Below are 19,377 nucleotides of genomic sequence, written 5' to 3' on the forward strand. Positions count from 1 at the left end.
CTGTCTGCACCAGTTTCTTACTGCTGACCATATTTACTTTATTCATTTATATTCTAGTCAAAAATAGACACTGGGTGAAGGCTGCCACGTAAATTTTAAGTAATCTTAAACCAAGACCAGAAGTTCATAATGCTAAACTGCTTCCACTACAATGTCTTCTAAACAGGGAGAAAGCAAAAGAAACAGTCTGACAAACGCAATGGAAGTTGCAGATTTGTTGTAGGGCAAAGGTGAAACACTACAATGGGATAATTACCAGCTAGTGTTTAGTTTTTATTTTTTTTTTCATGAGTTGCATAATGAAAAAGTGATAAACCCTCAAGAGTTAAAAGTCCTCCCTATTATTATTTGCTCAGATGAAAATCACAGAAGAGGATCTGTGGATTAGGACATATGCCAGACTGTATCAGAAGCTTTGTTCCTCTACAGGAGACATTCCCATTGGAGTCTACAGGACAGAATCCCAGAAGCTCACAACATCTGAGGTGGGTCAGCCACCGTGCTTTCCTGTGGGTTTGACTGCAGGGTGCACGAGGCCTCTGCTGACACCTGGCTGCTCACAGTAACCCAGGCTGAGCCCCAGGCTCCAGCAGTGCCCAGAGCCAGTGGACACCTGGCCTTTGGTTCCTGTGCTCACCTCCTGGGAATGGATGGATGGGAGCCAAGGGCAGCTGGGCACGGCCAGGAATGAGCTCTGCACTGTGCTCACTAACAGCAGTGTTTGTGCCAAACCCTTAACCAGGCCCTCTGGCCCTTTGCCAACAATGCCAGCACTGTGTGTCAAAACAGGTGGCATTTCCCTGCTCACGTGACTTTCTAATTCATTCTCTTGTTGGTCATTTCTAGTTAGTGTTATTCAAAGTATTGTGGGATCTTTTAAATTTAGCTGCCAAACAGTGCTAATATTTTATATATGTATTTCTACATTTGCCACATAAATGTGTACATTTCTCCATCTCTCTGTTTATAAAAAATGGCAAAATTACTTTTTCCTGACTATTTAACGTGCTTTTTTTTGTTTGGGCAGCTTTGATTTCTGTCATGCATTATCCATTTGTTTACACGACCATTAGTACTGCCATCTCATTAGACCATGGCTTTAAAATACAACAGTGAGCTACAACTCTCCTTTCTTCTGAAATACTCAGACATAGTTTAAACTAATTTCCAAGATAGGTAGTTTATATCTTCTTTTCCATATTTCAGAAAAATATTAGAAAACATTTGGCCATATAATGCTTAATGGTAAAATTTGCTCTTGAGGAAGTACATTCAGCTGAAGTTAATTTTATAAAAAAGTGATAAAAAGCTGTGCAAGATTCCACCCAGTTCATGGGTATATCTCTTTGTGGACCATCACTTTCTCTGTAGGTGGCTTTTACAGCTTAGCCAGTGGGCTCTGGTCACTGCAATAATGTCCTTTGAACTATAGGAGCCTTAACATAATCCATCAAAATCATTCCTTGGAGAAGAATGTAGTCAGCCTCACTGCTAATATGAAAAAAAGGTCTGTCACAGCTTTCCACAAAACAGAGGACATAGCAGATTTTAAGAATTCATTAAATAAGGATAAGATAAAATTCGTGGCAATGCTTTATTTTCACATTCAGGGCTGGCTCTTTAACTTCAGGTCCAAAAGAGAATGAAGAGTTCTGCTATTACTTCCTATCAACCTTCACAGCTAATCTCATAAAGAATTTGAGTTAAATCAGGTAGAGGCTTAAGGAAGGGAGGTTGGAGAAACCTCCTCGTTAAGTTTTCAAATTGTCAGGTGTTGGAGAAATGTGGAAGAATGGCACTCCTCCTTTATTAAGTGAAGAAAAAGCGGTTGTTGGTCTTTTTAAGCTGAAGACACTGAATGCAGACCTCCAGTGATATTTCCACACAAATACTTGTGCAATTTCTTGTTTAGTCAGTCAGAATTTGTACAACCTTTCCCCTCTAGGGAGGGACAGGGAAATCTCCCCTCACCTACCTCTTCCCCAGAATACAAAAGAGCAACATCTTGCTCTGCATCTGTGGCCTTTATGGATAGAGACCTACAAACACAGAGGTGCTGAATGCCCTAATCTTTCTGCAAAGTGTTTATTTTGAAGTTAAAGGAAATTTTTACTTATTTCACTAATGAAATATTAGCATGGGTTATCATTTTAGCTTTTCAATACATTAAGCCAGAAAAATGTTGTTGGGTAAGATCTTTAAAATGGAAATAAGAGAAAAGTAGTTCACTCTTTTTATTCAGGAACTATGAACTACTAACCATGAATTTGAAAGTTTGTAACTCAAGAGAACCTTCAACATGATATTCAATTTGAGTTTAAACAGACATAAGAAGCTAAATTTGTACTGCACATACCTGGATGCTGTGAGGTAATAATACAGGTAACTTGAGTCATGAAGACAAAATATGCCAATATTAATATTTAATATGTACAATTTATCCTTTGTCACTCCCTTTTTCACTATGCAAATGAGAAGCTCTCACTTCACTGACAGATACTTATAACTTCTTTAAAAATAAAGCAAGTTTTCAGTGACCCAGAAACTAAATAAAAAGTTAATCTAGCCTACCTCTCCATGACTATCACACCTATGACCCAAACCATTTCCACTACACTCAAAAAATATAAAAAGAGATAAAAAAATCTTTTTTTTCATTACCTGTATGGCTGCTTTTCTGTGGCTCCTGTTTAATAGTCCATATTTGTTTCTTTAGATTCACTTCTGTTTAAATTGTCTTTTGTTTTCTTTTTCCCCTTCCTTTGTCAGTCACGAGAAATGGCTTCACAAGTAAGTATTTGCTTATTGCCTGCCTGTTTCTGGGTGTCCTGGTTGAAGCAAGCCCCACACAGCTGCTGGCTTGCTTGCTCCCCCCCAAGGCAGGATGGGGAGAAAACTGAGAGGCTGAAAGGGAGAACTCTCTTGGGTTCAGGTAAAGGCAGTTTGATAACTTAAGTAAAAGCTGTGTGGGAAAGCAAAGCAAAGAGTTTGCTCACTTCTGATGGGCAGGGGGTGTTTGGCCATCTCCAGTAAAGCAGGGCTCCATCAAGCATCTCATTCCTTCATCTTCCTGCAGCTGTTCCTGCAGAGCAAAGCACCCTGGATAAGGGATATCACTTTGATCATTTGGGATCAGGTGTGTCCTGGCTGTGTCCCCTCCCAACTTCTTGTGCTCTCCCCAGCCCACTTGCTGCTGGGGTGGGTGAGAAGAAGAAAATGCTTTGGCTCGGTGTAAGCACCACTCAGCAGTAATGAAAACATCCCCATTATCATCACAAATCCAAAACACAGTCCCATACAGGCTGCTATGAAGAAATAGCAGAACTACAGCCAGAAACTGTACATTAGGTTCAATTGTGGGAGTGAAATCCTCAGAGAAAATGGAACTGTGCAATGGATCATCCTTGAGTAAATGGATCTTAAAGCAACCTTGTTCTGGACACAAACAGCTTGCTAAAATCTGAAAGCTGACAGATGGAATTTCAGAGAAGCCCAGTGGAATTCTGGTTCCTTTTGGGCCTTCTCCTGTTGAATTCTGAAGGTAACAAATCATCTTTACAGTGAAAAGATCATCTGGTAAAAGCCTTAAGCTTGCATACGTTAAATGCTAGTGGAGCAAACTCCCCACGTTTATCACAAAAGGAAAATGTGGCTGTACTTAGCAATGGTTTAGGCAGCTTTTGGAGCACAAAAGCATTTCTAAGAGCCCTGGATGACAGTAGCATTTTTGGTAGGCAGAGCAGTAAAATTTAGTTAGTATAGAACTTGCAGTAAGGTAAAAATAAGGCACTGCTTCAGAATGGAACAGATGAAACTACACCTTCAAACTATTTCACGTTTTACACACAGCTTCCAGGGAGCAGCAAGGCAAGGGAGCAAAAATCTAAAGTTAATTGGTGTTTGGTGTTATCACCACATATATCTCAATCACCGTCATCTCAAGTATGCACACTGGTGTGTCTGTGACTACATTCCCATTCCTGCCATATGTTGACCAGCCTAATGTTTAGATTTTAGGGCATGAAACATTCTATTAGAACACCATGCCTGAGTAGGTCACAGCTGTCTGGCAGCACAAGTGAGCAATCACACCCTTCAGGGCACACAGTGGGATATGTGAGACAGGAACCTGCCTTTAAAAAACAAAAAGGAAACAAAACCAAGGGTTTAAAGGCAAGTGTTTCTTCACTGTGTGGCACAGGAGTGACACCAGGTCATCAGTTATGCTTCTCATGCAACAGATCTACCTGTTGTGGAACAAGAAAATGAAATTCAATGGAAACAATCAAGCCTCAAAGCAATGACAGTTATGAAAGAATTTTTAAATGAAGTTCAAGGCTGGTTAAGACAGAGGGGGACACAGAGAAGTACTTTGCACTGGAGTTTTATCTTTCTGTTTAACAGCTGCCACTGGCAGACACACTTTCGTGCTGCTTTTGAAAGACAGTTTGGGTTTTGGTTTTGCTTTGTCTTTAAAGCTGAATTTTTTTCATCTTGTGTACAGCAAAGAGCCATTCTGCACAGCTTTCTCAACAGGCACGATAAAAACTTCATCTTTGCTGAAGTAAATATTTAGCTTTAGCACCTTCCTTTATGCTTTCAGCTCTCACCTATGCCAGTGTTTCAGAACTTCAAGCTAAGGATTTACAGATCCACAGAAACAAAAAAAAACTTGTTCTTTCACTTGGTCTGTCCCATTTAATCTCTGGCTCAAAAAGTGACTTACCCTCCTGTAGTGACTTACCTCCTGTAGTGATGATGAGTGGTCTCTGCCTTTACCCTACTGCTGTCAGCATGTCTGGTTATTTGTTTTGTCACGAGCTTGACAAGGAAAGCTGCCAGTGCAGGCAGGAAGAAAGGCAAAACAAGACCATCCTCTAGACTCAGCCTGTATCAGATTTGTTCATAACAAATAGCTCCTTCCTACCCATAAGTAGCACCTTTTCCTATGGAATGTACTCTACCTGCCTTAGTCTTTGCTGTAAAATGCACACAAACCCAAAATGACAGTCTAACAAGCAACAAAATCAAATTGCATTCCTGTTCAAAAGGATCCAGGTTCTCTCTTCTTCCCTAACATCAGCAGAGTCAGTAGCAAAACTTCAAAAAATCAGGTTGTTAAAAAAAAAAAAGAAATCCCTTTTCTATTGCAGACTAAGCTGAAGAGCCTCAATAAATTAGCTGGTCTTTACTTGAGGCTTACTGCAAAATCCTAGTCTAGAATATTAAAAATGTGATTTTACTTGAAGTGCTACAAGATAAACATCTGTAGTGTTCTTTTTAATTATGGAGTTTGATTGTTGTGCTGGTTGATTGGGATTGTTTGTTGCTTTTTTCTTTTACACAGATAAAAACTAGTCTGTGTAAAAGTGAAAAATACAAGTATCTTTCACACTGTATCCAGCTTACTCATATAAAATACTGTTTTATGGACCCCAGAAACCTCACAGATTCTGTGGTGAGCCTCTTACAGAAACGTTGCATTCAGCACTGATGAGGTCAACAGAATCTTGCTTTCAGATTTCATAACATGAAATGGAAAAGGAGGCATGAAGTGGAAAAAGGACATTCAGAAGCTCCTCTGTTAAATGTGGTTTAGTCACTGATCACTACCAGCATGTTCTGAGGGGATTCACACAAACTTAGCCTGTTCATTTACATCATCTTTGTTTTATACTTCATGTATTTATTTTAAACACTCACCACATTGAAATCTGTTACCAGTAACTTGGTAATGTGCTTGTACTGACACCATCAAGGACTTTGACTTATGTCAATAAAAGACATTCAAATAGCACAAGAAGAACTCAGGATTGCTAAGGAAGTTGTTTTGCAACTAAATTAAACTACTCATTAAATCTAAAACACACATTGAAACCATTTATCTTAACAAAAGTTCTCTTTTGAAGCGTTTCCTCTTATGTTCTCTAGGAACTTTTGTATGTTAGAAGTGCACCTGTAGTCCATCCACCTGTGTTACTTCAGTACTTGTACATGCACATACCATTGGTCTTACTTGGGTGGCATAAGGAAAACACAGCAACAGAGCAACAGTTTTTGGCTCTTAATTATGGGGGGGATTGTCTCTACATGAGTAATATCACTGTTCTTTATGGCAGGAATCAATCACTGCTTTCACAAGAGGTGCCCTGAATCACACTGAAGCAATTTCCTGTGTACTGGAAGGTCAGGAAGAGTTGGGAATTTGAGACATGGTTAACAGGCATGTTCTACCTGTGGTCATAAGAGAGTACTGAAAACAGTGCAGCCAAAGTTGAACCATTACTGAATGAATCCACAACACACATGTAAAAAGCAGTTACACAACTTAGATTTCTGAAAATATGCAGAATGGGAAGAAAGTCATTCAGAACTGATTCCTAGATCCAGGAAGGGCAATATCAGAAGGCTGAATTTGTTCTTCTCAGAATCACAGTGCAATTGGGCAGAAAATAACACTCATCTGCTTTTGCACTTGCTAAAAGTATTTATATTATAAATGAGCTTTTTACATGAAAAGTCAAAGTCTAGTAAAGGGTGCCCAGCTCAGGAACACTTGCTAAGTACAAAGAGCTGAATCCCCTCAGCTCCATTGCAGCCAAACCTCTTTCCCATGTTGGAAAGAGGAGAGAACATCTTCATCTGCTTCCCTCTCATACAGCCCTTCATCTCTCTTGTCCTTTTCCTTTCAAGTCTCAAATCTCCATCAGCGTGGAGGAATGGGAGGACACCAAAGACACCAAAGACCAGTTCAGCTGCCGCGGTAATCACCGGAACTCAACGTCCAGCGACCAGTCCGACCACCCGCTGCTGCGGAGGAAGAGCATGCAGTGGGCACGGCGCCTGAGCAGGAGGGCCCCCAGGCACTCTGCTAAAACTGCTGAGAAGATCAACCAGCAGAGGATGAACCTCTACAGGAGGTCAGAAAGGCAGGAGCTCGCTGAACTCGTGAAGAACAGAATGAAGCACCTGGGCCTTTCTCCAGCAGGATACGGTACCACTATACAGTACTTCAATAGCAACATTAGCATGGTGCAAGGTGGACTTATTTGTAAGAAATTATGGAGCCAAAACCAAAATACTGAGTTTATGATAGTGCTTTTTGTTTTCATGGTTTAGGTTGGGGTTGTTTGGTTTTAATTTACCAAGAGTAACTTGGAGTGGTTTTACTGCATTCTATTATCACCCATTCCTATGCTGAGATGGAAGGCTCACAAGGCAGCACGTCAGTCACATTTTTATTTAGTAGCTGATATGTGCATGCTGAATTTATAAACATTCACCAGTCACTGAACTGCTGCACCATATTTCCACAAAGCTCTTGAAATAAAGATGAAGACAGGGCTGTTGTGAAGTTCACTCATATGGCAAGGTGGGGAGTTGTTTATATGTGAGGGATATTGCATTTTCCCCACAATTTTCAAAAATAATGCCAAGTTATCATATGAAAGTCATTTTTAGAAAGCATATTTCACTAGGTCTTTTAGATGCCATTTTTATCCATCAAATCATTCTCCAGCAAGGCTGATGTCAGGTTGCTTTTTCGTTTGTAGGATTGTTTTGGGGTTTTTTAAGCTATGGACAAGAGTTCTGTAACACTTTTTAACAAATGCACCACAGCTGCCTAGGTTGCCTTTCTCTGGCCTTCTCCCTGTAGAATGTTGGGTGGAAACACCAGGACTATAGGTTCTAATTTTCTAGAAACACCAGGAATTTCTAGATATGTAAATACAGGCTCTTTATTCCACATTCCATCTGAATAATTTCTATGTCTTCTTTCTTAGATGCTTCTATACAACTCTCTGCAGAAAGATTCAGGGGCTTCACAGGCCACAGTAATATTTGATCAAACAGAAAAATGTTATGTAAATTTAATTCATATTTCTATTAATAACAAGAAAACTTTGATGCATTCCTGTGTTTTTTTCAAATCCTATTTAAAAGCCAAAAGTAAATATTCATTTCGTTACTCAAATTTAGGACTATAAGATACCATCTACAAAGCAGCAAAATCTTGATAGTTAAATGCTTTATCTGATTACATTTATCTGAGTCTGAGTTATAAGTTTTCCTAAAAAGCTAAAGAGGATTAAACACAGAAGCACTGCCTCTCCTTTTGCCTCTCCTCTTTAGTCTGATAAGATTAAAACCAGTCTCACTGCAGCAGCCCAAGGAGTTTGCCAAGAGAAAATTATACATAAGATATTGCAATGGCAGCTACAAAGTGTAGCTTAAACCTTAAAAATAAAAATTATCAGCCTTTCAACCCATCATTAGGTTAAAAACGCAAGAGACATACCAATTTCAATTTATATAGCCTTCACATTTCAAGCCCTTGGCACAAATGATAAAAGGGATGTGCTACCTAGATAAATAGAAAAAGGGAAAAAAAGGTTTATATTGACCAAATCTGGAAATGGATGAGAATGCCATACACCTGCATTTAAACTTGGTCATCATTTGAACTTGATGCCAGCCAAGCACAGGAGTCCCTGCTCACCAGAAACTTACCTAAGCTGAAGGACAGATTGGTAAATCACACTGAAATTGGGTTACATTCAAATTGCTATGACTGAAAAAAAACAGAAGATTTTTAAAACATTAGAAAACAGAATGTTTTTACAGCTGATAACTCAAAAGATAGTAATGTCAGGTAGTTTCACTATGAGTACAGTTGAAAAGAAATTGCTAAACTTATTTGAAATCACTCTGACACCAGACACTTTTTTGCAGCTCTATGAACTTTCATCAAATTAACATGTCAGAAGTAATGCTTCTCACAATACATTTGTAAATGTAATTTACTTGGTACTTTTTTCCTCCTGTCCTCTAGATGAAATGAATGATCATCAGAACACCCTTTCCTACATCCTGATCAACCCTTCTCCAGATACAAGATTAGAGCTGAATGATATAGTGTAAGTTAAAGCACATACATAAAAAATAGTCACAAGACCTGCAGAAAAAAAAAGGAGACTTCTATTTAAAGTAACACCAAATTATACTACATATGTATATACTTAAAATACACTTATAAATATATAATACATATATTTGTAATGTTCTTAATTTGTCATCCTCCTCTTACTCTGTATTTTAAATTAAAAAAAAAATCTAACCAATGCTACCACAGGAACTAAACTAAGCTCCTTCAAAGTAAGTCTAAGTCTTGCTCAGGTCTTTCCAACATTACAACTGTATGCACTTCCCTGGCTTGCAGCACATTGTTTTAGTAACAGCTGTGATTTCTTTTTGTAGATACCTGATCCGACCCGATCCATTGACTTATGTTCCAAATGCTGGACCCAGCCGAAAGAGCAGCTTCTGCAATACACTGGGACAAGACACCAGGGAGGAGACACAACTTTGATATGTAACTCACCACAAAATTCAGAGACAGTTTTATACACAGGTTGTTTCCACTAACCATTTTGCAAACTGAGTGGTATATTTTATTCAGATTTTGGAAACAAAGTGACAGTGGGTAAGTGACCAAATGCAGAAATGTGGTGCCTAGAAACTCTGATTTCAGGGATTGTCAGGTCTGTTCAGTGTGGTAGTTGAACTTTGTCAGCCTAACAGAATGATGACACCTGTTGCTATTTAACCCACAGGAACTAATGTCAGATTCCACCACGTTTTGCTTAGATGCTCCTAAGCATATTTAGGTGGCAGCATGTCAGTGACTGAGCTTCTGACCGACATCAGATTATCTGATGCCCATAGAAAGACAATGCCTGATTTGTAGTAGCAAATATGTTAATACCTAAAGCCGCAAATAAGGCTTTGTGTGTCAAGAATTCCGTCTTTGAAATCATTTTCAATCTCAGCCTGTTGCCTATTTTTATTAGCACAGATTAGTTTCAGTACCTGTATTTTAGCCTCCAGGAGCTGGGTTTTTGTTCCTTGGGTTTACACAGATCAGGTGAATGACACAACCTGGTCACACTGCAGAGGTTGAGATTGAGACACATAAATGAAAGAAGAGCCCAGCTGCAGGAAAGTCCTTCTCATCTCACACAGGCAGCCCTCCCAACACTGTCAAAGAACTGGGAAGTTACCGTGTGAAGCTGCATACAGTGGTAGCTCAGGTGAAACACAAGCCTTTGAACCTTGGTGGGTTTTTCTATAGAAACCTGAATAGATTATAACACAGAAGTAAAAGCATCTCTCTAGGGAATGATTCCTACAACAAGCCCTTAACATTTTCATGACTATGCCAGAACTAGAGTTTGTCCATAGCATTTCGTGCCTAGTCATCCTGAATACCCAAAAGTGATACATTTTTACATGAAATTATGTATCTCATTGAAGACTGAAGAAATTTATAACCCATTCCACAAAATGAATGTAATTCCACACAGTGTGAAAAAGCATTATGGATGTAAAACCTCTGCTTCAGCATTGATGTACACAAGAAAGCATCTGCTTGAGTAAGAAGCAACTACAACTGGTCAAGCTTTCTACAGAATTAAGCATGTCTGTCCATGATCTTCCAAGATCATTGTCACAAACGGGGAAGAACATACTTGAGGTTTTAAACTTCCTTCTGTTACAAGTGTCCACATAGAACCAAGTAATTTTGCAGGTAGTCTAATATGGAAAAAAATATAATTATCTGAACTCCCTTGATGTCCTATTTGTAAAAAGAAAAAAAAAAAAAAAACAAAACAGTCAAAACAGTTTCTATTCTATTCTATATTAACTGGTAGAAGTACATTCTATTTCTGAAACAGAAACCACAACCAAGTTGCCCAGTAAGCAACTCCTGGATGTGAGCGTGTTTATCAGTGTTGAAGGATATTGAAATCAAGTCACATTCATATTAGGAATGACAGCAAATCTGCTTTTACTTCCTGCCTTCCTCTTAATGATTCCAAGGTTTAACAGTTCAGTGGTTCTGCTTAGAGTCCATTATTGTTCAGTGCTTTTCCACACTTGACTCATTCACTAGTTTATTCACAGATAAAGTATTTCAAATGCGCACTGTGGGAAACAAAGAATTGAAACAGCTGCACAGACTGAAGTCTACATTATTTCAGAAAGACAAAGAAACAGTATATGGTACAGGATCTTGTCCAAGACCTGTCACAGAAGTTACCCAGAAGAGTTTGCATGTGCAGTGTGAATAACTTTTCTATTTTTAATACCTTCAGGGAGAAGACTCTATTCCAGTTGAATATTTTTTTAAAAAATACAAGTTTCTTAAAAATGTTCATTCCAAAATATTAGAAGGATTTGTTGTTGCATACTGAAGGCTTCTCTAATGGAGTCTCAAGGAGGCAGAGAGGCTTCCAGAGCCACAGCTATCCTCCAGTAGGTAAGCTGGATACTCTGCTTTTAGCCTGAGTCACAGTTCACAGGATTCCCTGTGTGTGTATAGCACACACCACTGATTTAAGGACTCTCTGCCAAATGGATCCATAGCAAGGGCTTGAGTCCTCACATTTAACAGCCCATAAAGCAGCAGAAACAAGCAGTCAGGTGTGTCCATTTGCCCACTTAACTCAGCAGAATTGCTGCTCAGCTAGATTGGAATAGTGGCATCTAATGTGACCTGGTATTTCTCCAGGCTTAATGAATTTCTAATTGCTCATTAGCCCCAGATGATTTGCTAAAGCAAACACAAAGACATCTGGAGACACTTGGGGTCCCTAAAATGAATGCAAAGCAATCTTTGTGAACCACACAGTTCTCTTCAAAATCTGCTGGAACACAAGCAAGGTAGTAAAAACTAACAACAGCTTCTGATGAAGCAGAAGTTCTAATAACCCATGAATAATGTACCACAAAGTTCAGCCATTCAGAATAATGCTGTCTTTCATGTTGAAAGCAAAACAGGTTTGCTTCCTCTGGAATATCTTCACAGACAGACTGCATTCTAGTGGGATTTCAATCTTCCCAGACCAGCCTAAACACCACTACATTAACCCTGAACGAGACAGTATGCACAGTCCCTCAGTAGCCAGGGAGGTGATTCTTTAATGGTCATCCCACAGGCAATCTTATGTTCACACACTTCTTTCTCATCATGATTATCAGAAATGTAACACAAGCCTAACTGGACTGGAGACCAGACTGAGGAACAGGAGTCCCAAGGCTCAGTGCTGGAGAAGGGATGATGAAGTTCTAGCATGAGCAGGGTCAAATGACTGTTGATCAGAGGAGTTTGAGCAGGCAACAGTTCACTCAGTAGAGAGAGAAATATGGAGCTGTGAAAAAAGGATTATTTCTATCTGTGCTAACTGTATGTATTTTCCTCCTGGCTCACTTCTATCAACAGCCCAAAGATGGCCCTCTTCCCCAGCACTGCCTTAGCACAGCCCAAGCAGTTTGGTATCCAGAGTCACAGACCCAGAGAGGGAAGTGCTAGCTGATAATAATTGCTTCATTCTCAAGGGAATTTCCAGCAAAGCCAGACCTACCTATGAAAATGTGTTACCTAGTCTGCAATAAAAAAGTCACAAGAACTCTTTCAATGGCATGCAGTGTGTTTCCTTAACTGTTTCACTCAATTCCACAACACATATGAATTCATGTACAAAGTAAAAAGCATAAAGTTCTTGAGTTTTTAAAACCTGCAGTGGAATGAATTAGTGAAGTTGTGAAGTTTTGTCCCAGAAATTAAAAGAGTGGTTATTTCCCAGCATAGATACTTTCTTTCTCACAAACAGCTTTATACCACAACTACACTTAAACAACTTCCTAGTACACAAATGCATATTACTGAATATTACACCTCTTTATTTACTGATGGACCAAAAAAAGCTAAAGAACAAATAAATGTTAGGCTTCAGCAGTGGAGGAAAACTGAAATGACATGAAATGCAGCAGAGTAACACACAATTCTCTAGCTTCTAGAGAGTTAGGGTTGAAAGCAGCCATTCTATAACTTTGGAACACTGACACAGGATTTTGCAGCATTGATTTCTGCTTGATATCCAATGGAAACCAGCTACTAAAATTTGGAAATTAATTAATAACATGAAGCAGCTCTATGCAGGTACATCAATTTGTACATCAAGGTTATAAAAATACTTCTTCCAAGGGAGTGCTATAAATGTGGAATTTATAAAACAAAGCAATATGCATAAAATATAGTTGCATATTCTTGATATTCTGTTAGAAGCAACCCTACCCACCTTGAAACAGATGTACAATGAATAAATGTCTAAAGAGCAGCACTTCAGAATTTCAGCCACTGTTCCTTGTGCTTGGTCCAGAATATGCACTGCAGTGATACAGGAAAAGAGTTAATAATTAATATTAAGTTATGAGAGATGACCCAGATTTTGCTTCTTTTCATTTTCTGAAGTTAATTGAAAATAGTAATGATAATATTGTTATATACTTAATTATTGCCTCCACTGCCAATGCAAGGATGTCAGTAATGGTAATTCAACACAAATATAAACTCCTAAGAAGTTTAAAAAGGCAAATATTTCTACTTCATTAAGTAAAACCACAAGCATTTGACATTCCTGTGAGCTAAATTTTCTACAAAATCTAGACTTTAAACTGTTATGATTTGGAACTGGCCCATGTCAACCAGCAGAGAGTCTAGGAGGCAAAGTATGGAAGTGAAAGAGTAAGTACTACTTCATGTGCACAAGGTATCTCGGACAAATTGGGGCACCCTGAATGGAGATGCAGAAGCACAGGGCTCTGGTACCTTTAAAGCACACAGGTAAACATTAATGATTTGACTAATCACTAATACCCACCACACCAATTACTGATCATAGGAAAACTTCTTGAGATTACTTCTCCTATTTCTTTTATCTTTTCACCAGTATGGGCTGGCTGATGAACTGGTTCATTTTGCTGACAAGTCTATAGCTTTTAATAATTTTAGGTTTGGTATTTATTCCTGCTAGGAGTTATAAACTCTCACTGCTTCCATAACTGCACATTGGTGTGGCAGACTCCACAGACTGCAAACAAAAGTGAGGAATTAGTATCTTTATAGCCTTTTATTTGTACAGCTGGCAAGTGTCTGGTAATGAATGTTAATGATTATGTTGCTTGTGTACTCAGCTTCAGGCTGTGGTGAAGCCTCTATTACCTTATCTTATACAATCATGGAATCATTAGGGTTGGAAAATGCCTCCAAGATATTTAGTCCAGCCTTTCATCAAGCACCTCCATGCCAACTAAACCACAGCACTGAGTGCCACATGTCACGTCCTGTCATTTCTTGGGACACCTCCAGCAATGGTGGCTCCACAGCTTCCTTGGGCAGCCTGTTCAAATGCTTGACAGCACTTTCTATGAAGAAATTATTCCTGATGGCCAACCTGAACCTCCCCTAGTGTAGCTTGAGGCCATTTCCTCTCATCCTGTCTCTGGTTGCCTGGGAGAAGAGACCAGCCACCTTTCTGTAACCTCCTTTCAGGCAGCTGTAGAGTGTGATAGGGTCTCCCCTGAGCCTCCTTTCCTCCAGGCTGCTCATCAGACCTGTGCTCCAGGCCCTTCACCAGCTCAGTTGTCTTCTCTGGACTCACTGCAGCATCTCAAAGTCTTCCATGGACTGGGGGGCTCAGAGCTGGACACAGGATTTGAGGTAAGGCCTCACCAGTGCTGGGTACAGAGGGACAATCTCTTCCCTGGTCCTGCTGGCCACACTATCCCTGATAAAAGCCAGGATGCCCTTGGCCTTCTTGGCCACCTGGGCACATGCTGGTTCTTGGTCAGCTGCTGTCAGCCAGCATCCCAAGTCCTTTTCTGCTGGGTCCCCATCTTCAGGAATTACTGAATAACCTGGAGAACTTTATTGCCATCCAGGTAATAGGAGAACATGAGAGAGTTGAGTTTGTTTGGTTTTGCTCACCTTCACAGATTGTTACTGACATGGTGCTCCCCACCCAGGTAAAGGGAACAGATTTCAGAGTTGAGCTCACTGCACTGTTTAATGTAAGGTGAAGTTGTCACCTATACAACTGGCATCCCTGGTCTCACTGCCAAGCATGAGCAGCTGAACAGTGACAGCGCCTGGAACCGCGGCTTCGTGTCCCAGCTCTGTCGGATGGCATTGGTGGGCTGAAGTTCAGCTGCTGTTGTTGATACCAAAGAAAGGTGTTTTATCTTCACACTTCTCTTCTTCATTAATAACGAGTGCAAATGACTGTGTCGGAGTGGGTGTGGCTTTATTCCCAGATTTCTCATTTTTAGGTGGTAGTTCTCCATTTTCTTTCCCTGAAATTTGTTTGAAATTTGTAAATACAACTGGTGACTTGAGTTTTAGCTTTCATGTTTTTCAGATTCTGCGCTGCCTAGGGTGTAGCTCTGAGCTTCATATTAAGTGTCAGTAAGTTCTCTTCACAAGGTAGGTAGACAAAACAATCCCTTTCCAGCTTGAGACCAAGGACAACCATTACAATTTTCAGGCCCAAAAGGTATAAACAACGGAGAACTGAACAGAGCAACAAGGAGGATGGAACTTTGTAACCTGAAGCTATAATTGGACAATTAACTGTAATATGCAAATGGACCAAAACTTATAAAAGTGAGAGACCTCGTGACCGGTCCAAAATGTGACCATTTTGGGTCCATCTTGGGTGTAGCCCTGGGTAGGCTCTTGTGCTGCCCCAGGTGTATCCATTGAGGCCTCTTAATAAATACCTCCTTTATTTATAGTCTCTGTTCCAGGTTCAGCCTCTCTAGACATCACAAGATGTCATGGCTACTATCAAGTAATCAACCTATTATGTCCAAAAAGACCCATTTTTTAAACACAACTTCCTGCAAAACTTTTAAAATTTTAGAAAATATTTAGAAAATTTTAGAAAATACTGAGAGACCTCAGGGCCAGGAAAGCCCTGAAGGGAGTGTTGTCCTTGCTAGCTGTATCTTTCCCGAGGTAAATGCAAAAAGGTCTTCAAAGTCCAGATGAATAGGTACCCATTTGAGATAGAAAAATTGTCCTGTGTAGTTATTAGACTACAGGTTTAAGGTTTAAGACCAAATTCCCGTAAGGGAGAAAAGCATTGCGTTCAGTGGCTGCACCACAGGTTCCCACTGCCTGTAGTCCTGGGTGGAATGGAGCTGCACAGAGCACAGAAAGATTGAACTGCAGGATTCAGGGGTTTCTTCATTAAACATCATAAAGTACACTTATAAAATGTCATTGGGGATGTCTCAGGGATGCATATAATGTACACTGACTTTCTCACTTCCAGCTGAAGTGTTTGGTGTTCACCTGATTTGGTGACATTTTGATTCACATGTGCGTCTGATAGGGATTTGGACTGAAACTTTTATCATCTTCTGAGGTTAGTAAGCATCTTCTTTTTTTTTACTTAACTATGAGGATATTTTATACACAGCTGAATGCCCTAAAATGTAATTTAATATATCACTAACAGGACAGTCTATTAGCATTTAATTTTCCTCTTTTTATTACATCTCCATGATAACAAGTAAGTGGTATCTCGTGTGTGAGGTTTTCTTTGTGTATATGACCACAGAGAGTAGTAGCCACTGTAGGCACTGAGATCTGGGAAATGCTAATGTTAGATTTTTTGAAGCAGCAGTTTCTCCCCACATTTCTGGCACTAATTCCCCAACATAGGATATCTTGTATGCCTTCTTCTTCAGTCACACTGGAATGCCACATGAGTTACATTTAACAGTACATAGGCAAATTACATCCGAACAGCATAAAATTAACATATAAACTTATTCGTTGTTAATGAAAGAACAAGATTCATTGTATCATCTTTGCTTTTTTCTTTAGTGGGGTTGATATGGTCTCTTGCTGGCTTTAAAAATTAATTGATGCTTCATCCAAAACTAAATGAGGTACCAATCCGTATTCATTCAGCAGAGAAAGGCTTCTTTATGGAGGAAAAATCCTTTGAATTCAACATAATAAAAAACCCAGGCACCTGATTCAGGATGTCTGTGGACCTTGAAAGTTATCATTACACAGATGTTCTGTTCCTACTAAGAAAACATCTGCTGCTTTGCCCATTGTCAAAGAAAGTCCCTAGGATGCTCCAGAATGGACCTTTCTCTTCTAACACATGTCTTTCTTCTCTTGCAGTGTTTCCCAAAAGAGTATGTGCTCATGTGGCTCAATGTGATGAAATGTGATTATTTCATTGTACACACAAGGAGAAAATGGGACCTTGTGTATGTTAAACAGTGAAAAAGGAGGTGGTGCTATTTCTACTCCCTTTGCATTAAGACAAAACCCTAGGTAAACATCTTCCAAATGTATATATTTAATGATTAGAGAAGCGTTTACAGTATTTGCCAGGTCTCCAGAAAAGATGTAGCCAGTTCCTGAACAAAAAGGGTGGTATCTGTTGTCTGGCAATTCTTCTTCTGATGTGTATCATTTACTGGCTTTATCCCAAACAGGCCTGTGAAATAATTCTGTGTGGGAGGCAGGAGCGGCCTGAGGAGCTTTTCAATCAGGTGTGTTGACAAAAACGTCACTGTCTGTCTTCACAGCCAACCTCGTGTCACTGCAGTAAGAGGCCACTCAGCTCATGCTCATCAGAGTTTTAAGAGTTAAGTTGCTGGAAGCGTCCAGGACGTCCTGCTGGATAATATTGTGATACTGCTTGCTTTCTCTCAGCAGAATGCCCCCATTGGCACCCCTGGTCTCGCTGCCAAGCACGAGCGGCCGAACAGCGACCGCGCCTGGAACCGCGGCTTCGCGCCCCAGCTCTGTCGGATGGCATTGGTGGGCTGAAGTTCAGCTGCTGTTGTTGATACCAAAGAAAGGTGTTTTATCTTCACACTTCTCTTCTTCACTAATAACGAGTGCAAATGACTGTGTCGGAGTGGGTGTGGCTTTATTCCCAGATTTCTCATTTTCAGGTGGTAGTTCTCCATTTTCTTTCCCTGAGATTTGTTTGAAATTTGTAAATATTCTTCTAAGTAAACTCTTTTCAATTTCCATGTGAAGATCATCACTTCTAGGTAGGGCAGCAAGATGATGAGAAGTATAAAATAGGAAATCAAATATATATTGCTGTAAAAGAGATGGTGCAAACCTGAAAAAAAAAACTTCTCTTGTTGCATTCCATAGGAGAGAAGAATCCACTAGAGTAGCTCATTTTGGCAGCTGTGAGAGGATGCACAAGAAGCACAGATATTTTATCAGAATAGCAGCTCATTTGTAATTGTTTTCCTCTGTGACGCAAAGATAAAAGCTGCCTTCAGGCTTCTGTTTCTTCAGAATTCCTTTCATTTTGTTATTGTTAAAAGAATCCTATTATTTCATTTTAGAATAAATTGCAAAAATTTTTATCAAAGACAAAAAAATTAAAAAAATTTTTTGTTAAATTTTCAGGCTTTTCTTCCTAGGAGGAATACAGTATGATAAAAACATTGAGAAACAAATGAAACTAAATAAATACACTATTAATTTAATCACATAGAACAGAAATTATTCAGATCTATATTTAAATATTTAAATAGATGTAAAATATAGAGACATTTTAACTTCCTGTAGGCTTTACAAAAAGTTATCACATAATTGAATCATCCAAAGTTAATGAAATATTTTGATTGATTATGGATTTGTAGCATTGGAGGCTATTATGATAAATCAAAAATTTGATGCATGGCTGAAAGTGATTGTCGAGGCTCTATAAAGCATTAATGCAGACAGACTTTGAGATTAAGTGCCCCCTGCCAGCACCTGTCTCTGTAAAGAATACCTGAAACAATTGTCTTAGTCTAGAGCCATACATTTCAAATGGCTTCAGCTGAAGGATCCCGTCCTCCCAGCCTGCACACAGGTAAAGTATAAACACTGGATCTGTGCACATACTGTAGCTTTGGGTACTTCTTTGTGATTTCCATAATAGCCAGTTTCAAATTTTGGCTTCCTTCAATGAAACAACCCAGAAATTTATCTAAGCCTTGGAGATGCTCCACAGTTTGCAAGGAGAAGAAAATAATCACATGTATCCCTCACACCACGAGCTGCTAACACTCAAGAATACCACCTGGAGAGAAGGGCAAGGTAACTGTGTTCAAGTGCTTTTCTGGTCTCTGAAGGGTTCTCTACATGTATGTGAAAAGGAGATGCAAAAGTATAGTAAATCAGGTTTTTTTTCAGATTTTTTGTGCCAAAACACTATTTAACAGATGCAATGTGTAGCTCACAATCAAACAGCAAAGTTAAACACTTTTTACCATCATCTTTAAAACTGTAGGTGCATCCCAGTCATACAATCATGTGTTTTTTCTGGTAGATTCTTTATTAGTTTCTTGCTGCTCCACAAAAAATGACAGATTTAGGAGGACTGAAATAATCAGGAATCCTACCTCTGTTCCCATGGAGAATATGAGGAGAAGCTCACAGGTCCTTGACTTTCTGTTTTCAGTCTTTTCCAGAGGAATTGTGTCTTAACACAA

General features: G+C 39.4%; 1 protein-coding gene and 1 pseudogene across 2 annotated transcripts in view; one reads left to right on the forward strand and one right to left on the reverse strand.

Moving 5' to 3' along the window:
- The window catches only part of KCNT2 (potassium sodium-activated channel subfamily T member 2), a 115,555-nt gene extending 103,071 nt beyond the window's left edge, over window positions 1-12,484 (forward strand). The window contains exons 27-31 of one of the 2 annotated variants that reach the window (XM_053950794.1): window positions 357-485; window positions 2,770-2,790; window positions 6,694-6,994; window positions 8,834-8,918; window positions 9,259-12,484. In XM_053950794.1, the coding sequence (XP_053806769.1) occupies window positions 357-485; window positions 2,770-2,790; window positions 6,694-6,994; window positions 8,834-8,918; window positions 9,259-9,370 (648 nt within the window). In that variant the 3' untranslated portion in view covers window positions 9,371-12,484. The remainder of the gene's footprint in view (window positions 1-356; window positions 486-2,769; window positions 2,791-6,693; window positions 6,995-8,833; window positions 8,919-9,258) is intronic. The other variant, XM_053950795.1, reaches the window with a different exon arrangement.
- Window positions 12,485-17,017: 4,533 nt separating this feature from the next.
- LOC128792595 (beta-1,3-galactosyltransferase 2-like) lies at window positions 17,018-18,013 on the reverse strand (annotated as a pseudogene).
- Between the last annotated feature and the right edge of the window lie 1,364 nt (window positions 18,014-19,377).

Source organism: Vidua chalybeata, chromosome 9 (genome assembly GCF_026979565.1).
Source record: "Vidua chalybeata isolate OUT-0048 chromosome 9, bVidCha1 merged haplotype, whole genome shotgun sequence".
NCBI lineage: Eukaryota > Metazoa > Chordata > Aves > Passeriformes > Viduidae > Vidua > Vidua chalybeata.